The sequence below is a fragment of the Tinamus guttatus genome, unplaced genomic scaffold (assembly GCF_059628265.1).
Source record: "Tinamus guttatus ecotype Peru unplaced genomic scaffold, ASM5962826v1 Tinamus_guttatus_pri_ptg000613l, whole genome shotgun sequence".
Classification (NCBI taxonomy): Eukaryota; Metazoa; Chordata; class Aves; order Tinamiformes; family Tinamidae; genus Tinamus; species Tinamus guttatus.
Window position 1 is genome coordinate 138,121 of NW_028289147.1, and position 21,168 is coordinate 159,288.

At 67.7% G+C, this 21,168-nt stretch overlaps 1 protein-coding gene across 1 annotated transcript in view; it reads right to left on the reverse strand.

The window, feature by feature from the left end:
- Nucleotides 1-20,400, reverse strand: part of LOC148592399 (RNA-binding protein 28-like) — a 31,230-nt gene extending 10,830 nt beyond the window's left edge. The window contains exons 1-16 of the mRNA XM_088535083.1: nucleotides 20,361-20,400; nucleotides 20,141-20,197; nucleotides 19,524-19,600; nucleotides 17,803-17,878; nucleotides 17,102-17,194; nucleotides 16,095-16,166; nucleotides 14,000-14,148; nucleotides 13,760-13,939; nucleotides 12,296-12,351; nucleotides 11,241-11,350; nucleotides 10,215-10,288; nucleotides 6,821-6,959; nucleotides 5,125-5,189; nucleotides 4,273-4,431; nucleotides 3,176-3,310; nucleotides 1,648-1,722 (exon numbers count right to left, since the gene is read on the reverse strand). Of these exons, the coding sequence (XP_088391209.1) occupies nucleotides 1,648-1,722; nucleotides 3,176-3,310; nucleotides 4,273-4,431; nucleotides 5,125-5,189; nucleotides 6,821-6,959; nucleotides 10,215-10,288; nucleotides 11,241-11,350; nucleotides 12,296-12,351; nucleotides 13,760-13,939; nucleotides 14,000-14,148; nucleotides 16,095-16,166; nucleotides 17,102-17,194; nucleotides 17,803-17,878; nucleotides 19,524-19,600; nucleotides 20,141-20,197; nucleotides 20,361-20,400 (1,557 nt within the window). The remainder of the gene's footprint in view (nucleotides 1-1,647; nucleotides 1,723-3,175; nucleotides 3,311-4,272; nucleotides 4,432-5,124; nucleotides 5,190-6,820; nucleotides 6,960-10,214; nucleotides 10,289-11,240; nucleotides 11,351-12,295; nucleotides 12,352-13,759; nucleotides 13,940-13,999; nucleotides 14,149-16,094; nucleotides 16,167-17,101; nucleotides 17,195-17,802; nucleotides 17,879-19,523; nucleotides 19,601-20,140; nucleotides 20,198-20,360) is intronic.
- Between the last annotated feature and the right edge of the window lie 768 nt (nucleotides 20,401-21,168).

Sequence of the window (21,168 nt, forward strand, 5' to 3'; positions counted from 1 at the left end):
ATGAGGACACACGTGGGGATGCGGGGACACACATGGGGACACGCACGGGGACATGGGGACACACGTGGGGACACACGTGGGGACACGAGGACGGACATGGGACATGCACGGGGACGTGGGGACACGTGCGGGGACAGCAGGACACACACGGGGACGCGGGGACACGCGTCACGACACAAGGATACATGTGGGGACATGGGGACACGCGTGAGGACATGAGGACACATATGGGGACACGGGGACATGTGTGGGGACATGGGGACATGTGTGGGGACACGTGCGGGGACATGAGAACACGCATGGGGACGTAGGGACACACGTGGGGATGCAGGGACACACGTGGGGACACAGGGACACACGTGGGGACATGGGGACATGTGTGGGGACACAGGGACACGCGCGGGGACACAAAGACAAACGTAGGGACATGGGGACACACATGGGGACACGGGGACACGCACAGGGACACACGCAGGGACATGAGGACACACATGGGGATGCGGGGACACACGTGGGGACACAGGGACACACGTGGGGACATGGGGACACATGTGGGGACATGGGGACATGCACAGGGACACAAGGACAAACATGGGGACACGCGTGGGGACACGGGGACATGGGGACACGTGGGGACACGGGGACACACACAGGGACACATGCAGGGACATGAGAACACACATGAGGACGCAGGGACACGCGTGGGGACCCGGGGACACATGTGGGGACATGGGGACACGCGTGGGGACACAAGGACAAATGTGGAGACACGCATGGGGACACGGGGACACGCACAGGGACACGCGCAGGGACATGAGGACACACGTGGGGATGTGGGGACACACGTGGGGACCCGGGGACACATGTGGGGACATGGGGACACGCATAGGGACACAAGGACAAATGTGGGGACACGGCGACACGCGTGGGGACACAGGGACACAGGGACACACATGGGGACACAGGGACACGCACAGGGACACGCGCGGGGGACATGAGGATAAACATGGGGACATGGTGACACGTGTGGGGACACGCACAGGGACATGAGGACACACATGGGGACGTGGGGACACACGGACACACACAGGGACACATGCAGGGACATGAGAACATACATGGGGATGCGGGGACACGCGTGGGGACCCGGGGACACATGTGGGGACACACGTGGGGACACACGTGGGGACGTAGGGACACATGTGGGGACATGGGGACACGCATGGGGACGTGGGACACAAGGACACATGCGGGGACATGGGGACATGTGCAGGGACATGCGTGGGGACATGGGGACATGCGCAGGGACATGAGAACACACATGGGGACACGGGGAGACGTGCGGGGACATGGGGATGTGGGGACATACGTGGGGACATGGGGACACGCGCGGGGACACGAGGACACACGTGGGGACGTGGGGACACGCGCAGGGACATGAGAACACACATGGGGACATGGGGAGACGCGCGGGGACATGGGGACGTGGGGACATACGTGGGGACGTGGGGACATGCACAGGGACACAAGGACAAACACGAGGACACATGTGGGGATGTGGGGACACGCGCAGGGACACGGGGACACGTGCGGGGACACGAGGACACACGTGGGGCCGCGGGACACGCGCGGGGCCGCGGCTCGTACCAGGCTGCGCTGCGCCCGCTGCTCCTTCAGGCGCAGCTTGCGACGGTCCTCGAGCGAGAACTCCACGATGGGGCGCTGGGCAGGAGGGGGGCACGTGTGGGGCAGGAGGGGGGCAGGGCATGGGGCAGGGCGTGGGGCAGGGTGTGGGGCAGGTGTGGGGCAGGAGGGGGGCAGGGCAGGGGGCAGGTGTGGGGCAGAGCATAGGGCAGGTGTGGGGCAGAGTGTGGGGCAGGGGAGGGGGCAGGGCAGGGCGTGGGGCAGGCGTGGGGCAGGTGTGGGGCAGGGCGGGGGGCAGAGCGGGGGGCAGGCGTGGGGCAGGCGTGGGGCAGAGCGTGGGGCAGGTGTGGGGCGGGTGTGGGGCAGGTGTGGGGCAGGTGTGGGGCAGGTGTGGGGCAGGTGTGGGGCAGGGCGGGGGGCAGGTGTGGGGCAGGTGTGGGGCAGGTGTGGGGCAGGGTGTGGGGCAGAGCGGGGGGCAGGGCGGGGGGCTCCAGGGCTCGGCCCCACTGCGGGAGCCCTCTGGTGCTCGGCCCCATGGAGGCCGGGGCCTCCGCAAAGGGGTGAAGGGGAGGCCCCACGGAGTCCCACATGGGAGGGTGACAGGGAGGTCCCAGGGGGTCCCACATGGGACGGGTGATGGGGAGGCCGGAGGGATGGGGAGGCCCCACGGGGTCACGTGGGACGGGTGACAGGGAGGCCCCACGGGACGGGTGACGGGGAGACCCCACGGGATGGGTGACAGGGAGAACCCACGGGATGGGTGACAGGGAGACCCCACGGGATGGGTGACAGGGAGAACCCACGGGATGGGAGTAGGGGAGGCCCCATGGGATGGGTGACAGGGAGGCCCCACGGGATGGGTGACAGGGAGACCCCACGGGACGGGTGACAGGAGAGGCCCCATGGGATGGGTGACAGGGAGAACCCACGGGACGGGTGACAGGGAGGCCCCACGGGATGGGTGACAGGGAGAACCCACGGGATGGGTGACAGGGAGAACCCATGGGATGGGAGTAGGGGAGGCCCCATGGGATGGGTGATGGGGAGAACCCACGGGATGGGTGACGGGGAGGCCCCATGGGATGGGTGACAGGGAGGCCCCACGGGATGGGTGATGGGGGAGGCCCACGGGATGGGTGACAGGGAGGCCCCACGGGATGGGTGACAGGGAGGCCCCACGGGATGGGTGATGGGGGAGGCCCACGGGATGGGTGACGGGGAGGCCCCACGGGATGGGTGACAGGGAGGCCCCACGGGATGGGTGACAGGGAGGCCCCACGGGATGGGTGACGGGGAGAACCCACGGGATGGGTGACGGGGAGAACCCACGGGATGGGTGACGGGGAGGCCCCATGGGACGGGTGACAGGGAGAACCCACGGGATGGGTGACAGGGAGAACCCACGGGACGGGATCAGGGGAGGCCCCATGGAGTCCCACATGGGATGGGTGACAGGATCCCCCTGTGTCCCCATGTCACCCCGTGTCCCCGCGGTGCCGGGATCCCCCCCCGTCCCCCCGTCCCCGCTCACCTTGCGCGCCCCGAACAGCCGCGGGTTGTTGTTGCTCCCCCGCAGCGCCGCCAGCGCCTGCTCGTGCTCCGCGAACGCCACGAACGCGTAGCCCAGGGAGGGGCCCCGGCCGCGGCGCTCGCGCATGACCCGGCACTGCGGGGACGAGATGAGCCAAGGGGACATGGGGGGACGGGGGGACATGGGGGGACACGGGGGGGGACGGGGGGACATGGGGGGAGATGGGGACACGGGGGGACACGGGGGGACACGGGGGGACACGGGGGGACACGGGGGGACACGGGGGGGACACGGGGGACACGGGGGGGACACGGGGGACACGGAGGGACACTGGGGGACACGGGGGGGACCCCGGCCGCGGCGCTCGTGCATGACGCGGCACTGCGGGGGACGGGATGAGCCAAGGGGACATGGGGACACGGGGGGGGACGGGGGGACATGGGGACACGGGGGGACACGGGGGGACATGGGGACACGGGGGGGACACGGGGGGGACACGGGGGGGACCCCGGCCGCGGCGCTCGCGCATGACGCGGCACTGCGGGGGACGAGATGAGCGCGCGGGGGGACATGGGGACACGGGGGGACACGGGAGGACATGGGAGGACATGGGGGGACATGGGGGGGACACGGGGGGACACAGGGGGGACACGGGGGGAGACAGGGGGGGACACGGGGGGACACGGGGGGGGACACGGGGGGGGACACGGGGGGGACATGGGGGAGACACTGGGGACACGGGGGGACATGGGGGGACATGGGGGGACATGGGGGGACATGGGGGGAGACAGGGGGACACGGGGGGAGACAGGGGGGACACCCAGGGGACACATGGGGACATGGGGGGACACAGGGGGGACACGGGAGGGACACTAGGGGGATACTGGGGGACACCGGGGGACACGGGGACACCATGGGGACACGGGGACATGGTGACACCCACCTCGGTGACACGCGCGTTTGCGGGTCCCCCCGCCACCCGCAGCATCAGCCGCCGCAGCCGCGCGCTGTCCACGGCCTTGGGCAGGTTGTGCACGCACAGGGGGACATGGGGACACCACGGGGACATGGGGACATGGGGACATGGTGACACCCACCTCGGTGACACGTGCCACCGCGGGTCCCCCCGCCAGGTGCAGCATTAACCGCCGCAGGCGCGCGCTGTCCACGGCCTTGGGCAGGTTGTGCACGCACAGCCGCGTGCGCGACACCGACACGAGCGGGTCCTGCAGCCGCTGCCGCTTGAGCGCCTCGAACTGCGGGACAGGGACAGGGGACAGGGTGGCACCAGGGACACCCTGCGCGGGATGGGTGTCCCCCCACGCGTCCCCGGCGTCCCCCCATGTGTCCCCAGTGTCCCCCCCGCGCGTGTCCCCACACATGTCCCCAGTGTCCCCCCACGTGTCCCCACATGTGTCCCCGGTGTCCCCGCCTGTCCCCACGTGTGTCCTCGGTGTACCCCCATGTGTCCCCGCATGTCCCCGGTGTCCCCCCGCCTGTCCCCACACGTGTCCCCAGTGTCCCCGCATGTCCCCGGTGTCCCCCCATGTGTCCCCAGTGTCCCCCCACCTGTCCCCAGTGTCCCCATTTGTGTCCCCAGTGTCCCCCCACGTGTCCCCCCGCGCATGTCCCCATACGTGTCCCCAGTGTCCCCCCACGTGTCCCCCCACGTGTCCCCATGCGTGTCCCCGCCTGTCCCCAGTGTCCCCCCATGTGTCCCCGCCTGTCCCCGGTGTCCCCGCGTGTCCCCACACGTGTCCCCGGTGTCCCCCCATGTGTCCCCGCCTGTCCCCGGTGTCCCCCCTGCACATGTTCCCCCAACACGTCCCCCCACACGTCCCCCCACGTCCCCTCATGTGTCCCCGGTGTCCCCACGTGTCCCCCCATGTCCCCAGTGTCCCCACGTGTCCCCCGTGTCCCCGTGTCCCCCCCGGTGTCCCCGCGCTCACCCGCTCCCGCTTGGCCATGTCGGCGGCGCTGACGCCCTCCGCAGCCTTCGTCCCGGCGCGGATCACTGCGGGGGACATTGGGGACAATGTGGGGGTCATGACATTGGGGTGACAAAGGGGGAACGTGGCATCGGGGTGACAAAGGGGAGTGTGGCATTTTGGGCAGCATTGCATCGGGGTGACAAAAGGCAGCGATACATTGGGGTGACAAAGGGGAACATGGCATTGGGGTGACAAAGAGGAGCATTGCATTGGGGTGACAAAGCGGAGTGTGGCATCGGGGTGACAAAGGGGGAACGTTGCATTGGGGTGACAACGGGGAGTGTTGCACTGGGGTGACAAAAGGGAGCGTGGTATTGGGGTGACAAAGGGCAGCGTTGCATTGGGGTGACAAAAGAGAGTTGCATTCGGGTGACAAAGGGGAGCACTGCATTGGGGTGACAAAGCAGAGTGTGGCATTGGGGGGACAAAGCGGAGTGTAGCACTGCGGTGACAAAGGGGGAATGTTGCATTGGGGTGACAAAAGGGACTTGCATTTGGGTGACAAAGGGGAGTGTGACATTGGGGTGACAATGGGGAACGTTGCATTGGGGTGACGACAGGGAGTGTTGCACTGGGGTGACAATAGGGAATGTTGCATTGGGGTGACAAAAGGGACTTGCATTGGGGTGACAAAGGGGAGTGTGACATTGGGGTGAGAGTGGTGACACCCACCTCGGTGACATGTGCCACCGCGGGGGACAATGGGGAGTGTGGCATTGGGGTGACAAAGGGGAACATTGCATTGGGGTGACAACAGGGAGTGTTGCACTGGGGTGACAATAGGGAATGTTGCATTGGGGTGACAAAGAGCAGTGTGACATTGGGGTGACAAAGGGGAACGTTGCATTGGGGTGACAAAGGGCAGTGTGACACTGTGGTGACGCCAGGCGCTGTCCCCGCCGTCCCCTCTGTCCCCACCGTCCCCGCTGTCCCCTCTGTCCCCTCTGTCCCCACCGTCCCCGCCGTCCCCTCTGTCCCCTCTGTCCCCACTGTCCCCGCTGTCCCCTCTGTCCCCGCTGTCCCCGCCGTCCCCTCCGTCCCCACTGTCCCCTCCGTCCCCTCTGTCCCCTCTGTCCCCGCCGTCCCCGCCGTCCCCTCTGTCCCCTCTGTCCCCTCTGTCCCCACCGTCCCCGCCGTCCCCTCTGTCCCCTCTGTCCCCACTGTCCCCGCTGTCCCCTCTGTCCCCGCTGTCCCCGCCGTCCCCTCCGTCCCCACTGTCCCCTCCGTCCCCTCTGTCCCCTCTGTCCCCGCCGTCCCCTCTGTCCCCTCTGTCCCCTCTGTCCCCGCCGTCCCCTCTGTCCCCTCTGTCCCCTCTGTCCCCACCGTCCCCGCCGTCCCCTCTGTCCCCTCTGTCCCCACTGTCCCCGCTGTCCCCTCTGTCCCCGCTGTCCCCGCCGTCCCCTCCGTCCCCACTGTCCCCTCCGTCCCCTCTGTCCCCTCTGTCCCCGCCGTCCCCTCTGTCCCCGCCGTCCCCGCTGTCCCCCCTGTCCCCGCCGTCCCCTCTGTCCCCGCCGTCCCCCCCGTCCCCGCCGTCCCCTCTGTCCCCGCCCTCCCCGCTGTCCCCGCTGTCCCCTCTGTCCCCGCCGTCCCCTCTGGTCCCCTCTGTCCCCGCCGTCCCCTCTGTCCCCCCCGTCCCCCCCGTCCCCGCACTCACGTCCCTCCCGCGCCAGGTAGAGGTTCCGGGTTCCCCCCGGCCTCCTCGTGGCCGCCCCCCCGCGGAGCCTCCGGGCCTCGTCGCGGGTCACGGCCGGGTCGACGCGGAGCGGCCGCGCGGCCAGGCAGAGCCCCCCGGCCTGGGAATGGGGGAAAAAACCGGGAAATTGGGAAAAAACGGGAAATTGGGAAAAACGCGGAGCGGCCGCGCGGCCAGGCGGAGCCCCCCGGCCTGTGGAATGGGGGAAAAAACCGGGAAATTGGGAAAAACGCGGAGCGGCCGCGCGGCCAGGCGGAGCCCCCCGGCCTGGGGGAGCAAAATGGGTGGAAAAACCGGGAAATTGGGAAAAACGCGGAGCGGCCGCGCGGCCAGGCGGAGCCCCCCGGCCTGGGGGAGCAAAATGGGTGGAAAAACCGGGAAATTGGGAAAAACGCGGAGCGGCCGCGCGGCCAGGCGGAGCCCCCCGGCCTGCGAACGGGGGAAAAAACCGGGAAATTGGGAAAAAAACGGGAAATGGGGAAAAAAACGGGAAATTGGGAAAAAAACGGAAATGGGGAAAAACGCGGAGCGGCCGCGCGGCCAGGCGGAGCCCCCCGGCCTGGGAACGGGGGAAAAAACCGCGAAATTGGGAAAAAAACGGAAATGGGGAAAAACGCGGAGCGGCCGCGCGGCCAGGCGGAGCCCCCCGGCCTGGGAATGGGGGAAAAAACCGGGAAATTGGGAAAAAACGGGAAATTGGGAAAAACGCGGAGCGGCCGCGCGGCCAGGCGGAGCCCCCCGGCCTGCGAACGGGGGAAAAAACCGGGAAATTGGGAAAAAAACGGAAATGGGGAAAAACGCGGAGCGGCCGCGCGGCCAGGCGGAGCCCCCCGGCCTGGGAATGGGGGAAAAAACCGCGAAATTGGGAAAAAACGGGAAATTGGGAAAAACGCGGAGCGGCCGCGCGGCCAGGCGGAGCCCCCCGGCCTGGGAACGGGGGAAAAAACCGGGAAATTGGGAAAAAACCGGGAAATTGGGAAAAACGCGGAGCGGCCCGCGCGGCCAGGCGGAGCCCTCCAGCCTGCGAACGGGGGAAAAAACCGGGAAATTGGGAAAAAAACGGGAAATTGGGAAAAACGCGGAGCGGCCGCGCGGCCAGGCGGAGCCCCCCGGCCTGGGAATGGGGGAAAAAAACGGGAAATTGGGAAAAAATGGGAAATGGGGAAAAACACGGAGCGGCCGCGCGGCCAGGAGGAGCCCCCCGGCCTGCGAACGGGGGAAAAAAACGGGAATTTGGGAAAAAACGGGAAATTGGGAAAAAACAGGAAATGGGGAAAAAACCGGGAAATTGGGAAAAACGCGGAGCGGCCGCGCGGCCAGGCGGAGCCCCCCGGCCTGGGGGAGCAAAATGGGTGGAAAAACCGGGAAATTGGGAAAAAACGGGAAATGGGGAAAAACGCGGAGCGGCCGCACGGCCAGGCGGAGCCCCCCGGCCTGGGAACGGGGGAAAAAACCGGGAAATTGGGAAAAAACGGGAAATGGGGAAAAACGCGGAGCGGCCGCGCGGCCAGGCGCAGCCCCCCGGCCTGGGAACGGGGGAAAAAACCGGGAAATTGGGAAAAAACGGGAAATGGGGAAAAACGCGGAGCGGCCGCGCGGCCAGGAGGAGCCCCCCGGCCTGCGAACGGGGGAAAAAACCGGGAAATTGGGAAAAAACGGGAAATGGGGAAAAACCGGGAAATTGGGAAAAAAACGGAAATCGGGAAAAACGCGGAGCGGCCGCGCGGCCAGGCGGAGCCCCCCGGCCTGGGGGAGCAAAATGGGTGGAAAAACCGGGAAATTGGGAAAAAACGGGAAATGGGGAAAAACGCGGAGCGGCCGCACGGCCAGGCGGAGCCCCCCGGCCTGGGAACGGGGGAAAAAACCGGGAAATTGGGAAAAAACGGGAAATGGGGAAAAACGCGGAGCGGCCGCGCGGCCAGGCGGAGCCCCCCGGCCTGTGGAATGGGGGAAAAAACCGGGAAATTGGGAAAAAACGGGAAATGGGGAAAAACGCGGAGCGGCCGCGCGGCCAGGCGGAGCCCCCCGGCCTGGGGGAGCAAAATGGGTGGAAAAACCAGGAAATTGGGAAAAACACGGAGCGGCCGCGCGGCCAGGCGGAGCCCCCCGGCCTGGGAATGGGGGAAAAAACCGGGAAATTGGGAAAAAACGGGAAATGGGGAAAAACGCGGAGCGGCCGCGCGGCCAGGCGGAGCCCCCCGGCCTGCGAACGGGGGAAAAAACCGGGAAATTGGGAAAAAAACGGGAAATTGGGAAAAAACCGGGAAATTGGGAAAAAACGGGAAATGGGGAAAAACGCGGAGCGGCCGCGCGGTCAGGCGCAGCCCCCCGGCCTGCGAACGGGGCAAAAAACCGCGAAATTGGGAAAAAAACACGAAATTGGGAAAAACGCGGAGCGGCCGCCCGGCCGGGCGCAGCCCCCCGGCCTGCGAACGGGGGAAAAAAACGCGAAATTGGGAAAAAACCGGGAAATTGGGAAAAATGCAGAGCGGCCGCGCGGCCAGGCGGAGCCCCCCGGCCTGCGGGGAGCAAAATGGGTGGAAAAACCACGAAATTGGGAAAAACGCGGAGCGGCCGCGCGGCCAGGCGCAGCCCCCCGGCCTGCGGAATGGGGGAAAACCCTGAAATGGGGGAAAAAACACCGAAATGGGGGAAAACACCCCGAAACGGGGGGAAAAAACCGCGAAACGGGGGGAAAAATCCCCAAAACGGGGGGAAAAACCCTGAAACGGGGGGAAAACACCCCGAAAAGGGGGGGAAACACCCCGAAATGGGGGAAAACACCCCGAAAACGGAGGGAAAACCCCAAAACGGGGGGAAAACACCCCGAAAAGGGGAGAAACACCCCGAAATGGGGGAAAACACCCCGAAACGGGGGGAAAACCCCAAAACGGGGGGAAAACACCCCGAAAAGGGTGAAAACCCCCCAAAATGGGTGAAAAACCCCAAAACCGGTGAAAACCCCCTAAAACGGGTGAAAATCCCCCAAAACAGGGCCTGGCCCTCGGGGTGCCAAAATGGGTGGAAAAAACCCCGAAATGGGGTCTGGCCTGCGGGGTGCTGAAACGGGTGAAAAAACCCCAAAAAGGGGCTCGGCCCGCAGGGCGCCGAAACGGGTGAAAACCCCCAGAAACGGGTGAAAAAAGCCCTGAACCGGGGCCGGCAGCTGAAATGGGTGAAAACCCCGCAAAACGGGTGAAATCCCCTCAAAATGGGTGGAAACCCCCCAAAGTGGGTGGAAACCCCCCAAAACGGGTGAAATCTCCCCAAAACGGGTGAAATCCCCCCAAACCGGGTGCAAACCCCCCAAAACGGGTGCAATCCCCCCAAACTGCGGCCGTCGCCCCCTCCTCACCTCGCCGTCCTCCCGCGCCGCCCGCACGCAGCGCTGCGCCGCCTCCTGCGACGAGAACTGCGCGAACGCGCAGCCTGGGGACGGGGGACAGCGGGGGACACGGGGGACACGGGAGGGGACGGGGGGGGACACAGGGGGACATGGAGGGGACACGGGGGGACATGGGGGTGACATGGGGGGACACGGGGACATGGGGGGGACACGGGGGGACATGGGGGGACACGGGGGGGGACACGGGGGGGACACGGGGGGGACACAGGGGGACACGGGGGGACACGGGGGGACACGGGGGGGACATGGGGGGGGCGCGGGGGGACACGGGAAGGGACATGGGGGGGACACGGGGGGGGACACAGGGGGACACGGGGGGACATGGGGGGGCACGGGGGGGACACGGGGACACGGGGGGGACGGGGGGGACAGGGGGGACACGGGGGGGACACGGGGGGGCACGGGGGGGGACACGGGGGGGACACGGGGGGGGACACCCAGGGGACACAGCGGGGGACACGGGGGGGCACAGGGGGGGCACAGGGGGGGGCACGGGGGGGGACACGGGGAGGGACACGGGGGGGGACACGGGGGGGACACGGGGGGGGACACGAGGGGGGCACAGGGGGGACACGGGGGGACCCAGCGTCAGCGCCCACGCAGGGACGGGGGACCCGGAGGGGACCCAAAGGGGACAGGGGACTCAAAGGGGACAAGGGACCCGGAGGGGACAGGGGACCTGGAGGGAACAGGGGACACCACGGGGACAAGAGACACCACGGGGACAAGACACCCTGCGGGATCAGGACACCCCGTGGGGACAGGGGACCCTGAAGGGACAGGGGACCCAAAAGGGACAGGGAGCACTGTCGGGACAGGACACCCCGTGGGGCCAGGGGACCCGGTGGGGACAGGGGACCCAAAAGGGACAGGGAGCACTGTCGGGACCGGACACCCCGTGGGGCCAGGGGACACCCCTTGGGGACAGGGCCACCCCTTGGGGACACCGTGGGGACACCGTGGTGACACCGTCACCTTTGGGGCGCTCCGTGTCGGGGTGCAGCACCAGGCGCACGTAGCGGAGCTCCCCGAACTGCCCCAGCAGCCCCCCCAGCGCCGCCTCGTCCGTGTCAAACGACAGGTTCCTGTGGGGACAACGGGGACACGTGGAGCGACCGCGGGGGACGCGGGGACCGGAGCGAGGGGACAGCCTGGGGACAGCCTGGGGACACCCCCTGGGGACACCCTGGGGACACGTTGGGGACACCCCGGAGACGCACTGGGGACAACCCTGGGGACACCCTGGGGACAGGCAGGGTTCCTGCGGGGACAACGGGGACACGTGGGCGTGGGGACCGGAGCGAGGGGACACCCTGGGGACAGCCTGGGGACACCCTGGGGACAGCCTGGGGACACCCCCTGGGGACACCCTGGGGACACCCTGGGGACAGGCAGGGTTCCTGCGGGGACAACGGGGACCGTGGGCGCGGGGACCGGAGCGAGGGGACACCCTGGGGACACCCCGGAGATGCACTGGGGACATCCTGGGGACACCCCCTGGGGACCCCGGAGCGAGGGGACACCCTGGGGACACCCCGGGGACACCCCCCAGCGAAACCCCTGGGGACGGGCAGGGTCCCTGTGGTGCCCAGGGCCACCCTGGGGACACCCCTGGGGACACCCTGGGGACAAGCAGGGTTCCTGTGGTGCCCAGGGCCACCTTGGGGCCACCCCTAGGGACACGGAGCAGGGTCCCTGCGGTGCCCAGGGCCACCCTGGGGACACCTTGGGGACATGGAGCAGGGTCCCTGCGGTGCCCAGGGCCACCGGGGACACCCCTAGGGACACCCTGGGGACACCCTAGTGACACGCAGGGTCCCCGCAGTGCCCAGGGCCACCCTGGGGACACCTTGGGGACATGGAGCAGGGTCCCCGCGGTGCCCAGGGCCACCGGGGACACCCCCTGGGGACACCCTGGGGACACCCTAGTGACATGCAGGGTCCCCGCGGTGCCCAGGGCCACCCTGCAGGGCCACCCTCCCGTGGGGGACGAGGGTCCCTCCTGCGCTCGGGGACACGGGGGGACCCACCTGATGAAGACGGTGCGGCCTTCCTCCACGTCCGACCGGGGGGGGCGGCCCTTGGCCTTCGTCCCGGGCGCCCGCGGGGCTGGAAACGGGGAGCGACCGGGAATGTCCGGGAGCGGCCGGCACCGCGCGGGGCCAGAGCCGCCTTCCTCACCATCATCATCATCGCCAGCATCGCCACCATGATCATCGTCACCGTCACCACCCTCATCGTCACCACCATCCTCATCGTCACCACCATCCTCATCGTCACCTCCTCATCGTCACCACCATCATCGTCACCGTCCTCCTCATCGTCACCATCCTCCTCATCGTCACCACCATCGTCACCACCCTCATCGTCACCACCCTCATCGTCACCACCCTCATCGTCACCACCATCCTCATCGTCACCACCCTCATCGTCACCACCCTCATCGTCACCACCATCCTCATCGTCACCATCCTCATCGTCACCACCCTCATCGTCACCACCCTCATCGCCACCATCCTCATCGCCATCATCATCGTCACCACCATCATCGTCACCATTGTCACCACCATCCTCATCATCACCACCATCCTCATCGTCACCACCCTCATCGTCACCACCCTCATCGTCACCACCATCGTCACCATCCTCATCGTCACCACCATTGTCACCACCATCCTCATCGTCACCACCATCCTCATCGTCACCATCCTCGTCACCATCCTCCTCATCGTCACCATCCTCCTCATCGTCACCATCCTCATCGTCATCATCATCGTCACCACCATCATCGTCACCACCATCGTCACCACCCTCATCGTCACCACCATCCTCATCGTCACCACCCTCATCGCCACCATCCTCCTCATCGCCACCATCCTCCTCATCGCCACCATCCTCATCGTCACCACCATCATCACCACCATCGTCACCACCATCATCACCACCATCATCGTCACCACCATCCTCATCGTCACCACCATCATCGTCACCACTATCGTCACCACCCTCATCATCACCACCATCATCGTCACCATCCTCATCATCACCACCCTCATCATCACCACCATCATCGTTACCACCCTCATCGTCACCACCCTCATCGTCACCACCCTCATCGTCACCACCCTCATCGTCACCATCCTCCTCATCGTCACCATCTTCCTCATCACCATCATCATCGTCACCACCACCATCATCACCATCACCGTCACCACCATCATCACCGTCACCACCATCGTTGCCACCATCGTCACCACCGTCATCACCACCATCATCACCATCATCACCATCATTGTCCTGAGCCTGGCACGGGGCAGACCCGCCTTCCTCAGCATCACCATAATCCTCATCCTCATCATCATCATCATCATCCTCTGAGCGCAGCATAGGGCCAGACACACCTTCCTCCTCCTCATCCTCATCATCATCCTCCTCCTCCTCATCATCATCACCATCTTCCTCCTCCTCATCATCCTCATCATCGTCCTCTGAACCCGGCACGGGGCAGACCCATCTTCCTCATCATCATCATCCTCCTCCTCTTCCTCCTCATCATCATTCTCCTTCTCATCATCCTCATCATCATCATCCTCCTCATCATCATCCTCCTCATCATCATCCTCCTCATCATCATCATCGTTCTCTGAGCCCAGCACATGGCCAGACCCACCTGTCTCATCATCATCGTCATCATCATCATCATCATCCCCATCATCGTTCTCTGAGCCCGGCACGGGGCCAGACCCACCTTCCTCATCATCATCCTCCTCCTCCTCATCATCATCCTCCTCCTCCTCCTCCTCCTCATCATCGTCATCGTCCTCCGAGTCCTCCTGCTGGTCCCTGCTGTCCTGGCTCCCGTCACCATCCTCCTCCTCCTCGTTGCCTTCCTCCTCCTCCTCCTCCTCCTCGTCGTCGTCGTCGCTGCTCTCCGCAGTTGTCACCGTCCCCACGGGGCTGCGGTGCCCAGGGTGGCGCGAGTCCCCACGGAGCCCCCATCCCGGGATCCGGGATCCAGCTCATCCCGGGATCCCAGACCCAGCTCATCCCGGAATCCCGAACCCAGCCCATCCCGGGAGTCCAGATCCAGCCCAATCCCGAGGTCCTGGATCCAGCTCATCCCGGGATCCCAGACCCACTCCCATCCCAGGATCCCGGACCCAGCCCATCCCAGGAATCCGGATCCAGCCCATCCCGGCCCCGCACATGGTGCAATCCCAGGAGCCCGGACCCAGTTCATCCCGGGATCCCAGACCCAGCCCATCCTGGGATCCTGGATGCAGCCTGATCCCACGGTCCTGGATCCAGCCTGATCCCGGGATCCCAGATCCAGCCTGATCCCGGGATCCCAGATCCAGCCCGATCCCAGCCCCATACATGGTGTGATCCTGGGGCCCCGGACCCACCCTGATCCCGGGATCCCAGATCCAGCCCATCCCAGGATCCCAGCCCACCCCAGGATCCCAGATCCAGCCCATCCCAGGATCCGGGATCCAGCCCATCCCGGGATCCCAGCCCCAGCCTATCCCAGATCCAGCCCATCCCAGGATCCCAGACCCACCCTGATCCCGGGATCCCAGATCCAGCCCATCCCAGGATCCCAGACCCAGCCCATCCCGGGATCCCAGATCCAGCCCATCCCAGGATCCCAGACCCAGCCCATCCCGGGATCCCAGATCCAGCCCATCCCGGGATCCCAGACCCAGCCCATCCTGGGATCCCAGCCCATCCCAGGATCCCAGATCCAGCCCATCCCAGGATCCCAGATCCAGCCCATCCCAGGATCCCAGACCCACCCCGATCCCGGGATCCCGGATCCAGCCCATCCCGGGATCCCGCCCCCATCCTGCCCCTTCCCCATTCCCGGCGTTCCCACAATCCCGGTTTCCACTCCCCGACACCACCCACTGCCCCAACAAGGAAACCCCCCCCGGCTCCCGCTGTCCCCGTCCCCCCGGTGTCACCCACCGGCCTCGCGACGGTGACGGTGACGGTGACGGTGACAGTGACGGTGACGGTGACGTCCCGTCCTGCCCGGCTGCTTCCTCCTCCTCCTCCTCCCGGGTCCCCCCCGGCTTCCCGGCCTTGTCCCCTGCGAGCCGGGAGAGGGGACAGGGACGGTGGCGCCGGTGTCACCACGGGGAGGGCGCGCGGTGACACCGGGGACGTGCGGGGACACCGGGGACACGTGGGGACACTGGGGACACGTGAGGACACTAGGGACGCGCAGGGATGCACGGGGAGACCGGGAACGTGCGGGGACACCAGGGACACGTGGGGACACCGGGGACACGCAGGGATGCACGGTGACACCGGGGATGTGTGGGTGACACCGGGGACACGTGGGGACATGTGGTGACACTGGGGATGCGCGGTGACACCGGGGGACACGTGGTGACACTGGGGAGGTGCGGGGACGCCAAGGACGCATGGGGATGTGCGGGTGGCACCGGGGACACATGGGGACATGTGGTGACACCAGGGATGCGCGGGTGACACCGGGGATGCATGGGGACACATGGGGACACGTGGTGACACCGGGGACACACGGGTGACACCGGGGACACGCGGGGACGCATGGGGACATGTGGGGACGCATGGGGACGCTGGGGACACGTGGTGACACTGGGGACACGTGGGTGACACCAGGGATGTGCGGGGACGTGTGGGTGACACTGGGGACACGTGGGTGACGCTGGGGACGTGCGGGTGACATGCAGTGACGCATGGGTGACACCGGGGACGCGCAGGTGACACCGGGGACACACGGGTGACACCGGTGACACGTGGTGACGCCGCAGGTGACAGTGGTGACACGGGGACACTCACCCGCACGCGGGTGGCCCTGCGTCGCCTGGTACTTGTCCTTGGCCACGGCCCAGTCCACGGCCACCGGCCGCTCTGCGCGGTGACAAGGGGACACGGGGGGGTTGGCCGGTGTCACCCCCCCGGGTGGCCCCGCGCGGTGACCAAGGGACACGGGGGGGGGGGGCAGTTTGGCCGGTGTCCCCCCTGGGTGGCCCCGCGCGTTGGGGACATTGGGGACGTTGGGGACAGCTCCCACCTCGGACGTCCCCCCCGGGTGGCCCCGTGCGCATTGGGGACATTGGGGACATTGGGGATGTCGGGGACAGCTCCCACCTCTGCCGCCTCCCCCCCCGGGTGGCCCTGCACGCGTTGGGGACGTTGGGGATGTCGGGGATGTTGGGGACATTGGGGACGTTGGGGACATTGGGGGCGTTGGGGACAGCTCCCACCTCGGACGTCCTCCTCCCCCGCCACGCGTTGGGGACACTGGGGACGCTGGGGACATTGGGGACAGCCCCCACCTCAGATGTCCCCCCCGGGTGGCCCCGCGCGCGTTGGGGACATTGGTGACATTGGGGACGTTGGGGACGTGTCCCACCTCGCACGTCCCTCATGTTCATCCCCCGCAGGGCCCGCGTGTTGGGGACGTTGGGGACGTTGGGGACGTTGTTGGGGACATTGGGGACATCTCCCACCTCTGACGTCCCTCATGTTCATCCCCCGCAGGGCCCGCGTGTTGGGGACATTGGGGACGTTGGGGACGTTGTTGGGGACATCTCCCACCTCGGACGTCCCTCATGTTGGTCCCCCGCAGGGCCCGCGTGTTGGGGACATTGGGGACGTTGGGGACGTTGTTGGGGACATCTCCCACCTCGGACGTCCCTCATGTTGGTCCCCCGCAGGGCCCGCGTGTTGGGGACATTGGGGACATTGGGGACGTTGTTGGGGACATCGGGGACATTGGGGACGTTGTTGGGGACATCGGGGACGTTGTTGGGGACATTGGGGACATCGGGGACATCTCCCACCTCTGATGTCCCTCATGTTCATCCCCCGCAGGGCCCGCGCGGCCTCCGCGACGCTGCCGAACTGCACGAAGGCGAAACCGCGTGGGGAGCCGTCTGCGGGAATGCGGGAATGCGGGATTCCCAGCGGGAATGCGGGATTCCCAGCGGGAATGCGGGGATTCCCAGCGGGAATGTGGGGATTCCCAGCGGGAGGGCGGGGATCCCGCCGGGAATGTGGGGATTCCCACTGGGAGTGTGGGGAACCCGCCAGGAACACGGGGATTCCCATCGGGAACATGGGGATCCCGCCGGGAATGTGGGGATTCCCACCGGGAACGCGGGGATTCCCATTAGGAGTGTGGGGATCCTGCCAGGAGCCACGGGAATTCCGGTCGGGATCCCTGGGAATTCCCGCCGGGATCCCTGGGAATTCCCGCCGGGATCCCTGGGAATTCCTGCCGGGATCCCCGGGAATTCCTGCCGGGATCCCTGGGAATTCCTGCCGGGATCCCCGGGAATTCCCGCCGGGATCCCTGGGAATTCCCGCTGGGATCCCCGGGAATTCCCGCCGGGATCCCTGGGAATTCCTGCCGGGATCCCCGGGAATTCCCGCCGGGATCCCTGGGAATTCCCGCCGGGATCCCCGGGAATTCCCACCGGGACGCTGCTCCGCAGGACGCGCCGGTTCCCACCGGTTCCCGCCGGTTCCCGCCGGTTCCCACCTGCCTTCCGCGGGACGGTCACCTCGAGCACGGAGCCGAACGGAGCGAACAGGGAGCGGAGCTCGGCCTGGGAGCACTGCGGAACGGGAACGGCGTGGGGACGGGGACGGGGGGACAGCGACGGGGACGGGGTGACACCTCGGAGCACTGCGGAACGGGAGCGGCGTGGGGACGGGGGGACACCAATGGGGACCGCAGGGACACCGACGGGGACGGGGTGGCACCGACGGGGATGGGGACGGGGTGACACCGATGGGGACGGGGTGACACCGACGGGGACGCGGACCGCAGGGACACCGATGGGGACGGGGGGACACCAATGGGGACGGGGACAGAGTGACACCGATGGGGACGGGGACCGCAGGGACACCGATGGGGACGGGGTGACACCTCAGAGCACTGCGGAACGGGAACGGCGTGGGGACGGGGACCGCAGGGACAGCGACAGGGACGGGGGGACACCCATGGGGACGGGGACGGGGTGACACCCATGGGGACGGGGTGACACCGACGGGGACCGCAGGGACACCAATGGGGACCGCAGGGACACCAACGGGGACGGGGTGGCACCGATGGGGACGGGGACAGAGTGACACCGATGGGGACGGAGACGGGGTGGCGCCGATGGGGACCGTCCCCAGGGTGGCCCCATTGGGGACAGGAGTGGCCTCGCTGGGGACAGTCTCCAGGGTGGCCCTGTTGGGAATGGTCCCAAGGGTGGCACCGATGGGGACGGTCCCAAGGGTGGCACCGATGGGGACAGGGATGGCCCCATTGGGGATGGTCCCCAGGATGGCCCCGTTGGGGACGGTCCCCAGAGCAGCCCCGTTGGGGACAGGGTGGCCCTGTTGGGGACGAGCCCTGGGATGGCCCGGTTGGGGACAGGGGTGGCCCCCTTGGGGACAGTCCCTGGGGTGGCCCCGTTGGGGATGCTCCCTGGGTGGGCCCCTAGGCGACTGGGTGGCCCTGTTGGGGACAGGGGTGGCCTCGTTGGGGACAGTCCCCATGGTGGACCCACAGGGACAGTCTGTGGGATGGCCCTGTTGGGGACAGGGGTGGCCTCACTGGGGACAGTCCCCGGGGTGGCCCCATTGGGGATGGGGGTGGCTCTGTTGGGGACAGTCCCCATGGTGGCCCCGTTGGGGACAGTCCCCACGGCAGTTCCATTGGTGACAGTCCCTGTGGTGGCCCCGTTGGGGACAGTCCCCACAGCAGTTCCATTGGGGACGGGGTGGCCCCGTTGGGGACGGTCCCCATCCCCATGGTGGCCCCGTTGGGGACATTCCCCATGGTGGCCCTTGGGGACATTCCCCGTGGTGGCCCCGTTGGGGACATTCCCGTGGTGGCCCTGTTGGGGACAGTCCCCACGGCAGTTCCATTAGGGACGGGGTGGCCCCGTTGGGGACGGTCCCCATCCCCATGGTGGCCCCGTTGGGGACATTCCCCATGGTGGCCCTTGGGGACATTCCCCGTGGTGGCCCCGTTGGGGACATTCCCGTGGTGGCCCCGTTGGGGACAGTCCCCATGGCAGTTCCATTAGGGACGGGGTGGCCCCGTTGGGAACAGTCCCCATCCCCGTGGTGGCCCCGTTGGTGACGGTCCCCGTGGTGGCCCCGTTGGGGACAGTCCCTGGGATGGCCCTGTTGGGGACACTCCCCATGGTGGCCCTTGGTGACATTCCCCGTGGTGGCCCTCGGGGTCGGTCCCCGCGCCGTCCCTACCCGGAAGCTGAGGTTCCGCACGATGAGCCGGGCCTTCCTGCGGAGCCGCCTGCGCTGCCCGGGATCCGCCGGGAAACCTGGAATGAGGGAGGGACGTGGGGACGGAGCGGGACGGAGCCCGGGATCACCGGGACCGGGATCAGGATCCTGGGAATGAGGGAGGGACGTGGGGACGGAGCGGGAACGGGACGGGACGGAGCACCGGGATCACCGGGACCTGGAGCGTCGGGACCTGGATCAGGATCCTGGGATCACCGGAACCTGGAGCGCCGGGATCACCGGGACCCGGGATCACCGGAACCAGGATCAGGATCCCGGGAACACCGGAGCCCGGGACACCAGGGCCAGGATCCCAGGACACTGGAACCAGGATCCCAGGGAGCCCAGACCCAACATCCCAGGACACCAGAGTCCAGGGACACCAGACCCTGAATCCCGGGACACCAGAGCCAGAATTCTGGGATACCAGAGCCAGAATCCCCCAACACCAGACCCAGAATCCCGGGACACCGGATTCCAGGGATACCAGAGCCGGAATCCCAGGACCCCGGACCCAGAATCCCGGGATCCCAGCGCTCCGGTCCCATCCCCGCGATGCCGGCGGCCCCGGCGCTCACCCTGCCCCTTGTCCTTGTCCCTGCCCCGGTGCCGCCCCCGGGCCGAGGGGGTGGCGCCTGTGGGGGGGGGGAGTCAGGGGGCGGCCTGCCCCACAGCGACCCACGGCGACCCACGGCCCTGCCCCACGGCGACCCACAGCGACCCACAGTGACCCACAGCAACCCACAGCGACCCCTGGTCCTGCCCCACAGCGACCCACAGCGACCCACGGTGACCCACAGCGACCCATGGTGACCCACAGCGACCCATAGCGCCCCATGGCGACCCCCGGTCCTGCCCCACGGCGACCCACAGTGCCCCATGGCGACCCACGGTGACCCACAGCGACCCCTGGTCCTGCCCCACAGCGACCCACAGTGCCCCACGGCGCCCCACAGCGACCCCTGGTCCTGCCCCATGGCGACCCACAGCGACCCACAGTGACCCACAGCGACCCACGGTGACCCACAGCGACCCATGGCGACCCATGGTCCTGCCCCACGGTGCCCCCTGCTCCTGCCCCCCACGTGCCCCAGCCCCCCACGTCCTACCCCTCCACCCCAGCTCCCCACATCCTGCCCCACGTGTCCCCATCCCCCTGTGTCCCTGTCCCCACGTGTCCCTGTCCCCCATCTCCCTACGTCCTGCCCCACACCCCGCCCCACACCCCGCCCCACACTGCGCCCCATCCCCCACACCCACCCCGCGCTCCCCGCCCGGCCCCGACGCTCCCGAGGGGCCCCTGCGCCCGCAGCGTGCGCGCCGCCATCTTGTGCCGCGGGGGCTGCCGGGAGCGGGGCGGGGCCGGAGGGAAGGGGCGGGGAAGGGAGGGGTGGGGGCGCGGGGGGCGTGGCCGGGGGCTGGGGGCGTGGCTAGAGGGAAGCGGGAGGCGCGGCAGGGGGCGGGGCGAGGCGGCAGGGGCGGGGCTAGAGGGAAGGAGGGGTGAGCGCGGCGGGGGGTGTGGCCGGGTAGGGCGGGGGGAGCGTAGGGGGCGGGGCGAGGCGGCGGGGGCGGGGCTAGAGGGGAAGGGAGCGGTGGGGGCGGTGGG